The sequence below is a fragment of the Hemicordylus capensis genome, chromosome 2 (assembly GCF_027244095.1).
Source record: "Hemicordylus capensis ecotype Gifberg chromosome 2, rHemCap1.1.pri, whole genome shotgun sequence".
NCBI lineage: Eukaryota > Metazoa > Chordata > Lepidosauria > Squamata > Cordylidae > Hemicordylus > Hemicordylus capensis.
Genome location: NC_069658.1, coordinates 27,389,787 through 27,408,387, shown reverse-complemented (window position 1 = coordinate 27,408,387; position 18,601 = coordinate 27,389,787). Strand labels below are relative to the sequence as shown.

At 47.4% G+C, this 18,601-nt stretch overlaps 1 protein-coding gene across 2 annotated transcripts in view; it reads left to right on the top strand.

Annotated features, from left to right (window-relative positions):
* Positions 1-18,601, top strand: part of LOC128345042 (leukemia inhibitory factor receptor-like) — a 108,691-nt gene that overhangs the window by 59,991 nt on the left and 30,099 nt on the right. For both annotated transcript variants that reach the window (XM_053296344.1, XM_053296345.1), the window contains exons 10-13: positions 2,056-2,195; positions 3,220-3,391; positions 4,382-4,452; positions 7,487-7,700. In XM_053296344.1, coding sequence (XP_053152319.1) covers positions 2,056-2,195; positions 3,220-3,391; positions 4,382-4,452; positions 7,487-7,700 — 597 coding nt within the window. The remainder of the gene's footprint in view (positions 1-2,055; positions 2,196-3,219; positions 3,392-4,381; positions 4,453-7,486; positions 7,701-18,601) is intronic.

Here is an 18,601-nt window from a genome sequence, read left to right as displayed (position 1 = left end):
GATGCTGGCGCTGCTTGTTTCCATTTGAAAACAACGTAGCATTAAACCAGAGCTCAAGTTTTGATGCAATTTAGCCTGAACTCTTTGGCACCGAATCGCTTTCTACTCTTTTAACTTTACCCAAAAGGAGGCTATTTCATCCTAAAGGCAGGATAATTTGGGTAGTTAGCACTATAATAAGAATATTTGTACAAAGTTCCACAAACTCCTAATTTTGAGGGTGAAGAGCACCTGGATAGTCTGACAGCATAGAGGAAGGAATTAGTAGCACCAAGCTTGAGACCAGCTTGAAACTTGAAAGCTAGCTCCCTATTTTGTGACTTTTAATTGGTCCCAATAAACTGAATGTGTCATTTGGCACTTGGATTGTAAGCAGTCTGGTTGAGGATTGCACCACCTGTCTTTTTCAGGAAGAGCTGGCTTGATTTCATTCTTGAATGCTCTATCCTTTTTTCTTGCCTTTTTAAAAAAACCTAGAATCTCCATGGTCCACTGATGTGTATTAAATGACAAAGCCAAGGTATGTACTTGGGAGCTCTGAACTGTTAAGACATAACTGATTTGTACTGAGTGATCCCAAGAATGTGTTTTTGCTTAAGACAATTAGAAGTTTAAAAGATTCACCTGGGGGAGAACTGTAGCATAGTGGCAGAATACATGGTTTGCATGCAGAGGGTTCCAGATTCAGTCTCTGGCATCTCCAGATTGGTAGGGCAGGAAAGACTCCTGTAAAGTCCCATAGAGCTACTGACGGTCCAGATAGACAATTCTCAGCTAGGTGAATGGATGATCTGCCTTATTATAAGGCATTTTAGCCAACAGAGGTTAGATATTAAATGTATTTTGGGGAGCTAATTTGGCATTATTGTCTAAGGATCTTATAGTTTTCATGTTAACTGTGGCTAGATTATCTGTTGCACAATACTGGAAGCATAAAACCATGTCTCTGACATCTTGGTATCGGTCTAGGTGGCATATTGCCATATCTGAAAAACTGACCCATATTATTCGTCTTCAAGCGGGTCAAGCTAATTCTAATGATTTTTTCATGATATAGTCAGATTTTATTCTGTTCACAAATCAGGATAATTTTAGTCATTTTCCTCCAATTATTTACATATCTGGATGGTTAATGGTTAATGGATGCCATTATGTATCAGTTTTACTATTCATGTTTATGTATTGTCTTATTAATTTAAAAACAAGGCATCTTAGCCTTGTAATTATTACAGGGTATTATAAACGTATGATAAGGCAGTCTAGCATTTCCCCCCAAACAAAAAGTCTAGCAAGCAGAAGGCAGATGCTGAAGAGCCCACTTAAAAGTGGGGCCACTGGCAGAAGGCCTTCAGCCTTCCCTCTGTACTTCACCTCACAAAGTTTTGGCTGAAAATAAATAATAGGGCTGTGCACAAATGCAAATGTTGGGATTGGGTCCAACTCGATATAATACAGCCCCACAAATGTAGGTTCAGGGTCTTTTGGACCCTTCTGATATTGGAATAGGGGTCAGGATTGGAACAACCATTAAATCAATTTTAAAAAGTAACCAGAATACTCACTGTGAACCCAGAAGAAAAGTAACCTAACACCAGAGAATCACAGGGGAAGTTGCGTAACATCAGAGAATTGCAGGAGAAACCTAGAAAATGGCTGCTTGTGAGTTTGAAATGGACTAAAAAACTTTTAAAAACTTTTTAAAAGAGAGATATGCATGGGCAGGAAGCAGGTGGGGCAGAAGATAGCCCCTTCCCCTCGCCACCATGGGAAATGCTAGAGTGCTTATGGGTTGTTGTTGTTGTTGTTCCCAGCTGCGGGAAAAGAGCAGACACTCACTGCTATTTGGAATTCCAAAAAGCTGCTATTTTTTCGCAAGTCAGAAATCCAAACCAAATGCAGTCCCCAAGTTTGGATTGGAAACTTTTCCAGCCTCCTCCAAAATGGCCCATATTGAGAATTTTCCAGAGTTCCCATTTTGACATTGTACAGCCATAATGAATAATGACAACACTTTTTTAAAAATTCACTGCAAATTCACTGCAATTTTTATTTCAGTTTATCCACAAACTCCTTCTCGACTATATGTGAATAACAATAGTCCAACAAGCATCAGTCTGTATTGGGATCTACCAGGCAACTTCAAGCAAATTCCGCTTCACTGTCAAATTAACCGCAGCAGTTCCACAACACACCTGGTAGGTGCCTTTGTTGGTTTCTTTACTCTATATTGCACCATGGAACCTTGATGTATTTTGTAATATTTATTTTTTATTTTATTTTGTATTAGATTTATATACCGCCTTTCATAAAATTATCCCAATTTCATAAAATTATCACATAATAATTATTATACATGATTATTCATAAAATTATCCCAATATGACTGGTTGCCATCTATATAGAATGGCATATAGAAAAACTATGGCATATAGAAAAACTATGGATGGGGAAGGATTCATAAGCAATTTTTATGACTAGAGATATGAAGGCCAAGAAAAAAATTGGCGGGGTAGGGGGACAGGTTTTTGCATTTTCTTTTTCCCGGAAGGACTTTTTAATTTTTTCCTGAAATATTGAAAAAAATATTGAAATATTGAAAAAAATATGGAGTATATAATTTTATTTTGCAATTATGGATAAAATTTATAAGAAAGGGTCTTCAAATATATTCATATAAGGAAAGGTGTTCTGGCCTTTCTTCTCCCAAGCTTCTTGCTTGCTTCAGATTCCTTCATCTTTTGCAGCATGTGAAAGAAATTGGTCCATGTTTGGAAATATACCAGATCAAGAAATGAATGAATATGTGGGAACGTAGAGAGGCTTGTCTCAATCCAGGCAATTCAGTTTTCATAATTCACTAAGATGATAAAAATGAAGGCTCAGGAAGAGTGGAAACTGCTGGTAGTAATAGCTCAGGAAATAAGCTGTGTGTGAATTTTGCCCATCTCCCCCTGTGAACTGTAGCCCTCAGGGCCTTGGCCTACAGGAAAATATATTTTTGGTCTCAGGGGGCTGCTTTACTGAGGGGACATGGAAGTTTTGCTTGCACACACTTCCTCCTGCTTGCTCTTCCTGGCTCTTGGGATCCAACCCACTGGTTTTATGTTGCATGTTTCTAGGGGCCTAGATGAAAAGCACGGTTAAAATATAAAATCAAATAGTAATATTTCTAGCAGTCCGGCACTTCTGTTCTGAGGAATTGTTTGGGGATTTTTTTAGCTGCAGGATGTGTTTCTGGACGGTGAAGGAAATTCACGTTACCGCACCTCCATCGACAAATTGCAGCCCTACACAACATACACGCTGACAGTTCGTTGTGCAACTGCTCATCCTCTCTTCTGGAAATGGAGTGGCTGGAGTAAGGAAATGAGGCATAGAACTCTGGAAGCCCGTAAGTTGTTCTTGTTTTTAATAAGGAGTATTCCAATCTAAAGCAAAGGCTTTACCAATTCATGAATGAGCCAGGGAAAGTAAGTAATAACATTGGAAGACTATTTGAAAGCTGTTTCTTAGTTGAGGTTCAGCTGAACTCTGCGGTTAAGTGTGAACTTGGAGATTACAAATCTGTGCCCAGAATTTTGAAATATTTGAATTTTTATCTTCTTTGTGTGAATTATAACATTTAACATTCAGGATCTGAAACCTCAAACTTCAACACAAGCAAATTACTAGGAGCCAATTTGGCCCATTAGAAGTGGACTAAAGTGGTAATAGTGTGATACTCTTATTAAGACCAACTAAATGCCAAATTGCATGCTACTTTGACCATCATGAACAGATAGGAAACAAGAACATGGACCAGAAGTAGGTGTTTTAGGTTGAAGGTAGGGATGTGCACGAAGCAGATTTGGCATTCTCTTTCGAGATTGAAATGAAACCCAAATGGCCAAAATGTTTTGTTGAAACAACCTTTTGACCAGTTGTTTTGATGGAACAACTCGAAATGGTCCAAGTTTTCTGGCCACAGAGAACAATGGGGAAACTTGAAACACCCCATTGTTCCACATGGGTAGGTCCTAAATTTGAAACTCCCTGACCCCAAATCCCTTGATCCTTCCCTCAATCCTTGAGGGAGGATCCCTCAAATACTTCTGATATCCCAGAAGGATACCATATTGAGAGATCTAGAAGAACCAACAGAGTCACACTCCCTCTGTTGATTCCCTGGCAACCAAGGCTGTCTCAACCCCATAGCCTGTTCTAAAGCCAGTTTGAAATGGGTCAAACATATGACTACTGGAAGCAATCAGCAGGAACCTCATCTGTGGTAGTCAGTATTGGCCCTTGTCCTAAACAGATGGTCTGAGCAAAAAGTCAACTTCTGTGTTAATACTTATTATGTTATCGTTTCTTTGGTGCAATTAAACCTCTCCTTCCCCAGCTCCAGCAAGAGGGCTAGATGTTTGGCGAGAGAGAAGTACTGATGGAGACACTGTAAAGATCTTTTGGAAGGTACATGCTCAGCTGCTTGCTTAATTGTTCGCTAGTTTGCAGATGCAGTCCTGATTGCCTACATTAAACCATGATCGAGCCAATATTGGCAACCATTTTTGAAGCAGAATTGTCACTGTAGGGAAACCTTTCTCTCCTCTAGATCCTTGTGAGATTTAGGGGTTTTTTTGGGGTTTTTTTTAATTAAATAAAAACACTCCTACATGGTGCAATGGTAAATTTACCAGGTGTGACTGTTTGGATAGTAATTTTGTGTATGGCTGGCTGTGTTCCTTGTCCATCTTATTTACATTCATCTACTGTTTTGAAATGGCTTTAATTGTTTGTAAACCACCATGGTGGTCCCTTGTGACTGATCCTGTGAGTTATTTAATATTGTAATAAATAAAATATGTTGGTTTCAGAGATATCCCTGTAGTGTTCTTGTATATGTGATTCCAATCCTAGAATATTTATATTTACAGTATATACTGCCCTTCATCCTAAGACCCCAGGGTAGTTAAGAACAAGATAAAAACAATTCAATAAAAACAGAACAAATGCAGCTAAAATTTAGAAAGAGCCAGGGACAGCTCATTGGCCACAAGCCTGACTAAAAAGGGCAGACTTCAATTTCCTCCTAAAGGCTAGGAGAGAGGGAGCAATTTGGGTCTCAGTTGAGAGTGAGTTCATATGCTGGGGGCAACAACTGAGAAGGCCTTGTCCCACATGCTCGACAAATGGGCCTCAGCAGGTGTCTGCATGTAGAGCAGAACCCTCCTAGCTGATCTAGTCAGGTGGATAGATTCAGCTGGGAGCAGAGGGTCCCTAAAGTACCCCGGGCCCAAGCTATTTAGGGCATTAAAGGTAATAACCAGCACCTTGAATTGAACAGTCTGGAGCCATTCAGTACAGATTTACTGGTGTCACAGTTGTAACTGAATTTGATGGATCTTTGTGAATCTATATTCGATCACTTTCCCAACATTCTCACATGTTGTGATTGAGAGGTAGAAACAGAACTGTAGATACAGATGAAGGGTCAGGGTTGATTCTCAGCTGAAGTTACCAGCTAGACAAGGAGCCGGGTCTCACGATCAGGGGTCTCACGATCAGTGAGACCCAGTTTTGGAGAGTATATGGGGAGGGTGGGAGCCCTGGGCAGCCGGATCGGCTGCCCACACGATTGCCGGCTCCGTGACGGAGCCAGTGGGGGCAGGGGAGCTCAGGGTTCGCGCGGTCCCTGGAAGCTCCAGTATGCCCTGTGTGAGCATGCAGGGCATACTAGGGAGACCCCCGGAGCCGGGAGGCAGCTTTTCGCCTCCCCTCCGGGGGTCTACTCATGGCTACTCGTGGCGCGGAGCCACACCGCAGCTATTCACAATCTTTAAAACCAGGTTTGCGGAGCGCTCACTCCGCAAAACCTGGTTTTAGGGCAGGGGTACTTAGGTGGGTTACCCGCCTAGGAACCACCAGGCTCGCAGCCGAGCCTAGTGGTTCACACGATGGGGCAAAATCGGGCTAGCCTACGCTAGCCCGATTTTGCCCCATCGTGTGAATAGCCTCAAGTTTTGCCTCACCAGCAGTGGTATCTCCAAGGCATGGTCTGAGAAGCTCCCAGGGCAAGGTTTTGGAGCACATGATATAGCCACATTACTGAAGATAAATGAATCTGGGTCTAGTCAGTGCCTGGATGGTTGACTGCCTGAGGACCCTATGTAAGCTGCCAGAGATCCATGATGGAAGAAATGGGGATATAAACTTAATAGATAAATGAATATCTCCAAGTGCACCCCTTGAGTTCCTTGCATATAAGTGAATGAGGCTATTCTCATGATCTCCCAAAAGTGGGCTAAGGGAGCCTAGCCTGCTTGTGGGCAATTGTGTGCTGCAACGGGAGCCACGCAGCTCCCGGCAGCAAACCTCACTAAGTTCTCCTCCCCTTAGACGAGGTTGAGTAAGTGCTCCGTTAACCTCATCTTTTTGCTCGTGTGTTACCACGACACACAGCGACACATGAGTAGACCCCCAACCAGGAGGTTGCAAGTGGGCTCGGGGGTCTCTCCAGGATCGCGGGGCATCCTGGATCTTCTGGGGGCAGCATGGCCCCCGATCCCCGCAGCCCCTGCCGGCTCTGTAACAGAGCTGGCAGTCGTGTGGGTGGCCGATCCGACCACCCAGGGCTGCCTTCTGATCGTCTGAGGGGAGAGTGGGCTAAGCAATCATTTCTACCCAGGTTTTCCTCCTACCTTGCTTCCACACAAACTAAAATTGGGAGCATACACAGAACACAATAGAATACAATTTTTTATTGAGTGAATGACCTCAGTGTCATGTTCAGATCTCACAAACAATCAGTGAGACCCGGTTTCTGCAGCAGAGCGGGGAGAGCGGGCTAAGCCCACTCTCCCCGCTCACAATAAGAGTGGGAGCTCTGGGCAGCCAGAGCGGGAGCCCTGGGTGGCCGGATCGGCTGCCCACACAATTGCCGGCTCCGTGACAGAGCCAGCGGGGGCTGGGGAGCCCAGGGGCTGCGTGGCCCCCGGAAGCTCCAGTATGCCCTGCACGAATGTGCAGGGCATACTGAGGAGACCCCCAGAGCTGGGAGGAGGCTTTTCGCCTCCACTCCGGGGACCTACTCATGAGTAGCTGTGGCACGGAGCCGCATCGTGGCTACTCACAATCGGGAAGCCCGGGTTTGCCTGGGCTTAGGGGAGGGCTACAGAAGCAGGCTAGCCACTTGTAAGCCACCGGGCTCACCTGTGAGCCCGGTGGTTTACACAAGCAGCAAAAATCAGGCTAGGCTCTCCTAGCCCGATTTTTGCTGCTTGTTAGAATAGCCCCATAGTTTGGGTTTTTTAAAATGGCATTTGAATGTAGAATTTTGTAGCACCTCTCATGGGCCAGGGACTGGAGAGCGTATGCTCCCAAGGCTCAAACAAGTCATGCAAAACAAAGATTTAACAATCATTCCTTGCTATATCTGTGCCAGGCCACTGCTTTCCCCCATGTTTCCTTGAACTAATATTTTGTGTTATGATGTCTTTCTTCATAGCCTCTACCTGCTTCCAAAACAAATGGGGTTATACAAAGTTATAAAGTGTCTTGGTTCCCCCCAGAGATGCCTGAGAACTTTGAGGAGGTTAATCAATCTCGCAACAGCACTGAAATAAAGCTTGGGGGAACTGATTATGTATTTATGATTGTGGCGAAAAACCAGGCTGGCTCCTCTCCTCCTTCTTGGATTAATAGTGCAGAGATTCCAAATGGTAAGTACAAGATGAAACTGAAAGTTTGAAGAGCTGCAGTGTGGACTGCTGTTTGTATAATGGAAAACTGGAATGTACTTGGGGGGAAAACAAAAACCTGGTTATGTCTTTTTAAAGCTATTGAGGTGAGTCTCACGATCAGTGAGACTTGCTGGGAAGAGGTTTGTGAGGTGAGCTGGCTTAGCCCGCTCTCCCCACCGACGAGCAGGCAGGAAGCCCTGGGCAGCTGGATCAGCCACCCACACAACTGCCGGCTCCATTACGGAGCCGGCAGGGCTGTGGGGATTGGGGGCCGTGTGGCCCCCAGAAGTTCCAGGATGCCCCCCCCCCCGAGCCCAGGAGGCTGCTTGCATCCTCCCAGCCAGGGGTCTTCTCATGTGCTGCTGCGTCGCAGAGCCGTGCCTCAGCAACACACAGCCAAAAAAACCAGGTTTAACCTGGGCTAAGGGGAGCGGGAATTAGTGGGGTTTGCTGCTGGGAGCCATGTGGCTCCCATTGCAGCACACGGCCACCAAAAAGCGGGCTAGCCTGCTTTCCAGGGATTGTGGGAACCACTGGGCTCGCAGTGAGGGCTCCATTAACTTCATTTAGTTGCTCGTGTGTCACCGCAGCGTGCGGCAACACAAGTAGACCCCCGACCGGGAGGCTGCAAGCAGCCTCCCGGGATCAGGGGTCTCTTCAGGATGCCCTGTGCCCTAGTGTGGGGTATCCTAGAACTTCCTGGAGGGGCGTGGCCCCCCCAATCCCCGCAGCCCCTGCCGGCTCCACGACAGAGCCAGCAGCTGTGTGGGCAGCCGATCCGGCCGCCCAGCTACAAGAGGCTGCTCATCTGCAGGGAGAGCAGGCTGAGCCAATCTCCCCACAGACCTGGAAGAAGCTCGTGAGAAGAGCTTCGTTGTTAGATATGTTGTTTAGGAGGATTAGGTGGGTGGGAAGCATCGGGACCTGCAGGGATCCTGCCACTTCACATGACCAGCCTAACCCAGACTGGGCTGCCCCATCCTAGGTTAGGCTGGTCATGAGAACAGCCTCTCTGACTTGCTGAGGTCATTTACATAATCAAACGCTGTGTTTTACTTGGGTTTGGGAGATATGTGTGCTCCAAATATTTGGTTGTGTGGAAGCATAGTAGGAGGAAAACCTAGGTAGAAGTGATTGTGTGGAAGCAAGGTAGGAGGGAAAGCTACCCAGGTTTTCCTCCTACCTTGCTTCCACACAATGAGGCGAGCCTCATGACTAATGAGACTCGCCTGAATGGGGTTAGCGGGGAAACCGGGCTTAGTTCACTCTCCCTGCAGACAAGCACACTGGCAGCCCTGGGCAGCCAGATCGGCCACCTACACGACTGTCGGCTCTGTCACAGAGCCGGTGGAGGCTGTGGGGATCAGGGGCCGCGCGGCCCCTGGAAGTTCAAGGACACGCCGTGTGAGCGTGCGGGGCATCCTGGAGAGACTTCCAGGGCTTGGAGGCTTGTTTCAGCTTTCCAGCAGAGATCTCCTCATGTGTTCCCATGGCACAGAGCTGTGCCATGGCAATACATGATCTGAAAGACAAAGTTAACGGAGCGCTCGCTCCGGTAACCTCAGCTAAGGGGAGGGGTACTTTGGGAGGTTTGCTGCCAGGAGACGCGTGGCTCCCGCGGCAGCAGACAATTGTCAAAAAGTGGGCTAGGCTCCCTTAGCCCGCTTTTTGCCGACCGTGAGAATCTCCTCAATCACTTCTACCCAGGTTTTCCTCTGACCTTGCTTCCACACAACTCAAAACTGGGAGCGCACACAGCTCCAAACCTAGATAGAAAACAATTTCTGATTGTGTGAATGAGCTCATTGTTAGCTAAAGGGACACATGGCAGTGTGTTGCCAGACAGTGAGAAGTGCAGTAAAGAATTATAATTGCAAACCTAAAGAAAATGTATTATCTAGGAATGGAGGAACTCTCCCATGTTGCCATATAATTGGCTCATTTCTCCTCACCCCATACTTTCTCAGAAAAAGTTCAAAAAGACCACACTCGGGAGTGTTGTCCACCATTCGTCACTTTTCCAAAGTTTACCTAGTGAAGGGGTGGTGTTAGCAGGGATTATTGCTAGAAAGGGCTGTAGCATAGCCTTTAAAGCAGGGCTGCTCAACTTCGGCCCTCCTGCAGATGTTGGCCTACAACTTCCATAGCCTCTGGCTATTGACTCACTGTAGCTGGGGATATGGGATTTGAAGTCCAAAGGTAGGTGGGGGGCCCCAAGTTGAGCAGGCCTGCTTTAAAGCTTGATTGCTCCTGGGTTATTCTGAGCATGGTCAGAGGAATCAATTACTGCTAGGAGAATCTGAGAAATGGCAGTTCATAGTACCCCTTTGTTTCACTGATGAAGCAAAGGCAACTTGGGGACTCCATTACCCAAGCTCTCCTGAGCATTTTCAATGTAATTCAAAAGATACAAGGTCTTATCAATGAGCTGTATATATCTACTGGAACACTCTACTCCAGCTGTCCTCACGGCCATCCTTAGAAGGTCTCAGGTTGAACCTGCACCATTGCCCATTGAAAGGAAGTATGATAGTAGATTAGGAAAGATCTCTGTCTAAAAGCTGCCACCTATCAGAGTAGACAGTACGGGGCTAGATAGTTGGATGATTTGACCTGGTCTAAAGCAGGGCCTCTCAACTCCGGCCTTCCTGCAGATGTTGGCCTACAACTCCCATACTCCCTGGCTATTGGCCACTGTGCCTGGGGATTATGGAAGTTGTAGTCCAAAAACAGCTGGGGGTGGTGGCTAGGTTGAGCAGGCCTGGTCTAAAGCAATCACACGGGTACAATCAATGTTGTACAGGTATTGAAAGATGTTGGGAGAACAATTACTACTATGCATCTTTCCCAAGCATTTTAGACGCAGGAGACTGACTCTGCTTGAGCCCTTGGCATCCTACATAATATTGTATTACAAATGCCATGAGGGTCAGTTCTATTAATATTCTGTTCCAGGAGGGATTGGTTACAAATCAGTTCATGTTAGCAAGCCCATAGGGAGCTTTCAGCAATGATACTACTACATCTACTATTTATATACCGCTTTTCAACAAGGTTTCCAAAGCAGTTTACATAGAAAAATTAAGAATAAATACACAAGATGGTCCCCTGATCCCAAAAGGCTCACAATCTAAAAAGAAAGAAAGAAAGAAACTTAAGATAAACACCAGCAACAGCCACTGGAGGGATGCTGTGCTGGGGTTTTTATTTATTTATATTTTATTTATTGTTGCATTTCTATACCACCTTTCGTTAAAAGACAACCCCAAGGCGGTTTACAAAAGTTAAAAACATACAATAAAAAGATAATAAAAACATCAAGCTAAAAATATAAAAACATAAAAAACAGGCATAAAAACAATACAAGTAAAAATATACAGAAGCAGCAGTAAAATGATTATGTAAAAGCCCGGGTAAAAAGCCAAGTTTTAACAAGCTTTCTAAAAGCCGTGATGGAGTCCGAGGAGCGAATGGCCACTGGGAGAGCATTCCAAAGTCTGGGAGCAGCAACAGAGAAGGCCCTGTCCCGAGTGCACGACAGCCGGGCCTCTCTCATTGTCGGCACCTGGAGCAGGGCCCCCTCAGATGTCCTCCTCAAGTGGGCAGCAACCCTTGGGAGCAGGCGGTCCCTCAGATACCCCGGGCCCAAACCGTTAAGGGCTTTAAAGGTCAAAACCAGCACCTTGAATTGGACCCGGAAACAAACCGGCAGCCAGTGCAACTCTTTCAGAATGGGGGTGATGTGCTCCCAACGGGCAGCTCCGGATAGCACCCTCGCTGCCGCGTTTTGCACTAGCTGCAGTTTCCAGATATTCTTCAAGGGCAGCCCCACGTAGAGCTCGTTACAATAATCCAGCCGTGACGTGACTAAGGCATGGGTAACCATGGCCAGATCTGCCTTCTCGAGAAAGGGACGCAGCTGGTGCACCAGCCGAAGCCGTGCAAAGGCACCCCTGGCCACCGCCTCCACCTGAGCTTCCAAAAGCAGAGCAGGGTCCAGTAGTACCCCCAAGCTGCGTACTTGCTCCTTCAAGGGGAGTGCAACCCCATCCAGAACCGGTAAAATCTCCTCATCCCGATTGGCTCTCCTACTGACCAACAGTACCTCCGTCTTATCCGGATTCAATTTCAGTTTATTAGCCCACATCCAGCCCATCACGGCCTCCAGCCCCCGATTCAGGACACCACCGCCTCCCTAGGATCAGATGACAAGGAGAGATAGAGCTGAGTGTCATCCACATATTGCTGACAACTCAGTCCAAGTCCCCGGATGACCTCTCCCAGCGGCTTCATGTAGATGTTAAACAGTATGGGGGACAAGACCGATCCCTGCGGGACCCCACAGGCCAATGGCCATGGGGCTGAGCAGTAGTCCCCCAGCACCATCTTCTGGACCCTCCCCCCAAGAAAGGACCGGAACCACCACAATGCAGTGCCTCCGATTCCCATACTCAAGAGGCGGCCCAGAAGGATGCCATGGTCGATGGTATCGAACGCCACCGAGAGGTCCAGCAGAACCAACAGAGACGCACTCCCCCTGTCTAGCTCCCGGCATAGGTCATCCATTAGAGCGACCAAGGCAGTCTCAGTCCCATACCCAGGGCAGAAGCCAGATTGAAAAGGGTCCAGATAATCCATATCATCCAAGACCCTCTGCAGCTGGGATGCCACCACACGCTCTATCACCTTGCCCAAAAAGGGAAGGTTAGACACAGGTCTATAGTTATCCAGGTTGGAGGGATCAAGGGAGGGCTTTTTTAATAGTGGTCTTACCACCGCCTCCTTAAGGCACGATGGCATCCTGCCCTCCCTTAATAAAGCATTAACGATCACCTCCAGCCATCTGCCTGTCCCCTCCCTGGCAGCTTTTATTAGCCATGAAGGGCAAGGGTCAAGAGCGCACGAAGTCGCCCGCACACTGCCCAGGATCTTGTCCACATCCTCAGGCCGCACCAACCGAAAAGAATCCAACACAACGGGACCAGATGGTACCAGAGGCACGTCTGCCGGAACTGCCAAAACTCTGGAGTCCAGGTCAGCACGGATGCGAGCGACTTTATCTGCAAAGTGACAGGCAAACTGATCACAAAGAGCTGTAGATGACTCCTGCCCTATTGTCTGGGGGGATGTGTGGAGCAAGGTTTTTAGCAATAGCACTTAGCAATAGCACTTACATTTATATACCGCTCTATAGCCGGAGCTCTCTAAGCGGTTTACAATGATTTTAGCATATTGCCCCCAACATTCTGGGTACCACACGAAACAGCTCTGTTTGTCTGCACTGAGCAGATGCAATGGAGGCGGAGAAAAAGCATTTCTTCGCCGCCCCCACCGCCACGGCGTAGTCCCTAAAATGGGCTCTAGCCCATGTTCGGTCGGATTTGAGATGACTCTTCCTCCAGCATCATTCCAGCTGTCGCCCGAGTTGTTTCATCGCCCTAAGCTCTGTGGAAAACCAAGGAGCAGATCGGGCTCCACCAAGCCGGAGAGGGCATTTAGGAGCAACCGTGTCAACAGCCCGGGCCACCTCTCCATCCCAGAGATCAACCAGGGCCTCGACAGGGTCACCAGCTCTGAACACTGGAAACTCCCCGAATGCCGTCTAGAATCCAAGTGGATCCATAAGCCTCCGGGGGTGGACCATCCTAATCGGCCCACCACCCTGCAGAGGGCAGACGGAGCAGTCAAACTAAACCCCACCAGATGATGATCTGTCCATGACAAGGGAGTGGTCTCAAATTCCCCCACCTCCAGATCATTTATTTCCCGGTCGGCAAAAACCAGATCCAGAGTGTCTCCCGCCACGTGGGTAGGGCCCGATACCAATTGAGACAGACCCATGGTTGCCATGGAGGCCATGAAATCCTGAGCCGCACCCACTAGGGGGGCCTCAGCGTGGACATTGAAACCCCCAAAACAATAAGCCTGGGGGAACCCAAGGCCACCTCCGAGACCACCCCCACCTGCTCAGGTAGGGAGACTGAAGTGCAGCGGGGTGGTCGGTACACCAGCAGAATCCCCAGCCTATCTCAGAGGCCCACCCTCAAGGACAATCACTCGAAATTCTGAGATTGCCTGACTGGGCACCTGGAAACGGGGAGGGTCTCTCAAAAGATGACTGCAATGCCTCCTCCCCAACCCTCGAGGCGGGGCTGCTGCACGATCTGGAAACCTGGAGGACAGCCGAGAGAGACCAACCCCACCCAGCGCATCCAACCAGGTCTCTGTCACACATACCAGGTCAGCACGCTCATCCACAATCAAATCGTGGATGAGAGATGTTTTTGCATTGACTGACCTGGCATTCAGCAGCAGCACCCTAATCCTTGAGGGAGTGTCCTCAGAGCTCCCTGGGGTCAGAGGGTTGGGAGAAGGGCCGGAAAAAGGAACAGGCATCAATTGCCTGGACTGTGTTCCCCTGTAACGGCCTGCCCAACTCCCACCGCCATACCTCCCTCTGCCCGCTACCCGTGATATTGCTGCCCCCACTCCATGCCCACTTTTTCGCTCTCCCAGACACATCTCCCCAGACTAACCCACCACAGCTTCTTGGCTTAATAAAAACCAGAACCAGACTTGTGCAATCTCTTGCTGGCTTCTTGATTTCAGGAAGAAGGATCTTCAGGGCAGAAGGAGAAAGATCTTCTGGGCCCCAGGCAGCTTGCCCCACGGCTGAGAGCCACAAGGACGAGAGCCCTTGTGCCCTCACCCTTTGGCTCGTGCCCTTCGGCTCGCGCCCTTGGGCCAGCCTGCCCTATATAGCAGCAGAAAAAGCCCCAGCCACAGCAACAGCCCAAGGAGATGTTACACACCTGAGGAAAGGTGGGGCAGAAGCAAAGACAGCACAGTCAGTGCCCCACCCAAGCTGTTCCTTCTGTCTTCTTCCCCCAGGCCCTTGGGCCAAACTGCCCTATTTTGTTGGACAGGGTCAGTTGCTCTCCCCCTGCTAAATATAAGAGAATCACCACTTTGAAGGGTGCCTCTTTGCTCTGTTCACAGGGGTACAAGTGGCACAGAAATTTGGAATACAAGGATTTGAAAATGTACTCCCCCAGTTCAGAAAACAACAAGAAGCCATTATGAGCCAAGCTCAGATCTTCCCAAAGTTTGGGCCCAGTTCCTAACAGCTCACCACAGTGTTGTTCCCCTTTCTCAAACCTTATCCTGTTGAAGGACAGAAATGTAAAGCATGTTTCCTATAGGGAAAACATAATTGCAGACATAAAGCAAATGTCATCGCTAGCAATGGGTGAGCTCCCTGAGGTTGCCTCGTAATGAGCACATTTTTGCTGTTAAAATATTCTCAGGAAACCCAGTGACCTCTCCACCTTCTGGGGAAGGGAGGAGCAGTTTGCCTGTGGGGAGGTGGAACTGGCAGTGGGGTTCAGGCTCCTACTGAAGGAGAATCAGTGGCTCTGAGAGGTTGTCTTTCTCATATCACTTCCCCCTATGAATATTTTGGACTAGGGTTCCCTTTTGTTGCCCTTGTTTTTGAACGTTGCGTCCCCACAGACCACAGTGGAATCCTTTTATTCTGTAAGAGAACATCCCTGTTTGCAACTCTTGGGGCACCGCAGACAAGCCATAGAGCCAAGCCATAGAGCTTGACAACCACACGTGGGTTGCAAAAAGGGATGATTCCATCTGTCTCCTTACTACAAGACGCCTTGGCTTTGCAGAATGCCTTATTTTTCTAGTTCTGACCTGGCAGCTCCACTACTCAGCTGCACGGACTGTTGTGACCCACAGCTTTTCTTTCATCCCAGAGGGAGGAAGAGATGCAAAAACTGTTGGAATTTGTGATGTGATTGAGCATTCTCTCTCTCTCTCTCTGACAGTTTATTGTTTTCTTAGCCTCTGATTGATTGAATGAATGAATGATTGATACAGTACTACGCTTCCTGTCTGTACCCTGCATTTGAGGGTGCCCTGCTCTTAAAATGAAGACAAGTACAGTCATTCACCCATAAACATGTATGTGTGTAGTCACCTGTATGCATGTACAATGTCAGATCTGAACAGGGCTTTGGAAATGTGGAAAGCAAGAATGCTTGAAAATCACCAGTTTAACTAAACATGCTCCTGTGTTACTGAAACCACTTCTGTGCCACTCATTCAAATCCGGCATGAGTTCATTTCTTTGGCTCACAACTGCTGCCTGAGCAAATGGCTGCAACCCTTCTGAATCTAACAGGAAACAAAATGCTAGACTTATGTAACACTCTCCATGAGTAATGCGGGGGCCTCCATTCTGCAGAACTGTAGGCTGCTCCAGGTCACTTTGTGCTGTGGCTGTGACTGAAGTGAACATCTGGTATCTCTTCCCCCTCATTTGATCCTTCTTCGAAAGGAACTTTTTGAATGACTGGGTGTCTCTTTTTGCATTACGCACACCATAGCTCACTTCTAGGGCATTGTGAGTCATGGAGTGTACTCTAGAAGTTCAATATGACTCACCCAGAGAGCTGCACTAGGAATAAGCTGGCTGTTGCCTCTGACTGCATTCTGCACATACTTCGAATGCCTGCAAGAGACAATGGTGTGTCTGTGTGTGGTTTTTGCTGCTTCATTGGAGATGTGGTGTGATTTTAGTGAGCAGCTTGAAGTGCTATCAGCATAATGGGCAAAAAGAGTACAGGAGCTTAAGGGTTAAAACATACTACTTCCGACTGCCAGCAACATACGGAAGGTGAAAGTTGTAGGCATAGGGAAGTCAGCAAAAAACATTCACCTGGGAAGCATTCTCTTTTGCATTCGAGATGGTACAGGGAAGTCCCATGGAGGTCAATGAGACCTAAACAAAATCCAAAAGAACCCAGATTTATATAATTACTAATTTATATTAATATGATTTTTAAAAAACAACAACACCACACCCAATAAAAGCAGTCAATAACTCATTCATATACAGTCATAAAAATGAATATGCCTACTAGCTGCAACAAACTATGTTCGCAGAAATCGATTCATATCCAACAAATACAATACAATAATTCAGAAGTCCTAATATAGAACACACAAGGAGGCTATTCCCACGATCGCCCAAAAGCAAGCTAAGGGAGCCCAGCACGACTTTGGGTGATCGTGTGCTGCAATGGGAGCCATGCAGCTCCCAGCAGCTAGCCACCATAAATCCCCCTCCCCTTAAATGAGGTTAACGGAACGATTGCTCCATGGACCTTGTTTTTGTGCTCGTGTGTCGCCGCTGCAAGCAGCCTCCTGGGCTCGGGGGTCTCTCCAGGATGCCCCATGCACTTGCATGCGACATCCTGGAACTTCTGGGGGCCAAGTGGCCCACGATCCCCACAGCCCCCGCTGGCTCCATGACGGAGCCGGCAGCTATGTGGGCGGCCAATCCAGCCACCCAGCTACAAGCAGCTGCTCAGGGAGAGCGGGCTAAGCCCGCTCTCCCCACAGAACCCCGTTAGGCACTTCGCACGTGTTGTGTGAAGTGCCTCAAGGAACAATATTCACTGTTGATTCACTGGGTTCTTTGGGACTTTGTGAGTGAACTTAGACACATGTCTTTTTTGTTTCATTGTTCAATGGGAGCTACCCACAAATCAGTCTATGAGGCGATTCTCACGATCGCTAAAAAGTGGGCTAAGGGAGCCTAGCCCACTTTTTGGCAGTTGTGTACTGCCACGGGAGCCGCGCGACTCCCGGCAGCTAACCCACCTAATTCCCCCTCCCCTTAGCTAAGGTTAATGGAGCAAACGCTCCATTAACCTCATCTTCCTGATTGCGTATTCCTGTGGCGTGGCTCCGCAGCAACACACGAGGAGACTCCTGGTGGGAGGCTGAAACCACTTGCGCGGGGCATCCTGGAACTTCTGGGGGACTCACCTCACGAGACTTGCCTTGTGAGACTCACCTCGCCTCTCTATATTTGATGGGTCTTCAGCTATAATCTCCTGAAATGTTTTCACTGCATGGGCTAGACAAATTTGATAATTGATGGCATTATTTTCACCCCCATCATGAAGGAAGATGGCCCTGCCCCACCATCATTGTGGAGATGGCCCTGCCCCACCCAATGCAAGCATAACCTCATGGCCAACTTATCTTTGGAAAGGCTGGGATGGATGTGATAAAAATGGTTCTTTTGGAGGTGTTGAGGTGTCTGCATCCAAACTCATGGAGACTATCATGGAAATGTTTGAGAAGACGTGGTTGTACAAATATATATAGGCAACCAAATCACTGAGAAGTATCCCCTATGAAGTTCAACGATAATTGCTCACTATATTTGGTTTTACTGCTTTGCAGTTTTGTATAGCCCCACAGGTTTTGGTTTTGGGTTATCAAATCTTATCACAGTTGTTCATGGTCATTTCAAAGAGCTTGGGTATGGAGATATGGACCATTCCTTCTGAAAGTACAACTTCATACATTCATCCCAGATCGCCATGAAGTTTAATGTGGCTGAAAGATTGTGCTTATAGTTAAAAGGGATCTACTTGTGAGTAGTTCCTATTATCTCTGTGGGACTTGGTCCATCTGGATTGTGTGTGAGAGAGAGTCTCCTGGGTGATGTGCAAACGTCCATATGCAGACAACTTCCACCTGCAATATATGGCTATCAGCCAAAAGTGAAATGTTTTTGCAACACTCTTAAAAGGGCGTTTTTCATCTGCTCTGTAGTATGCCAGTTCAGGTCTATATTTGGAATTTGATGCTGTTCCAAGCTAAGCAGCTAATGACTCAGCACTTTGATGGATTGCTTTAGCTACCAATGAAGCCATGTGGGGAAAAGACAAAACATTTGATTACGCGGTTAATAACCTGATATTCAGGGCTTGGAAGATCTATTGGTTTTAGTTGAACCCTCATGTAGGTAGTCATGTTTTGTTTAAGACATAGAGCCAGGTCTCACAATC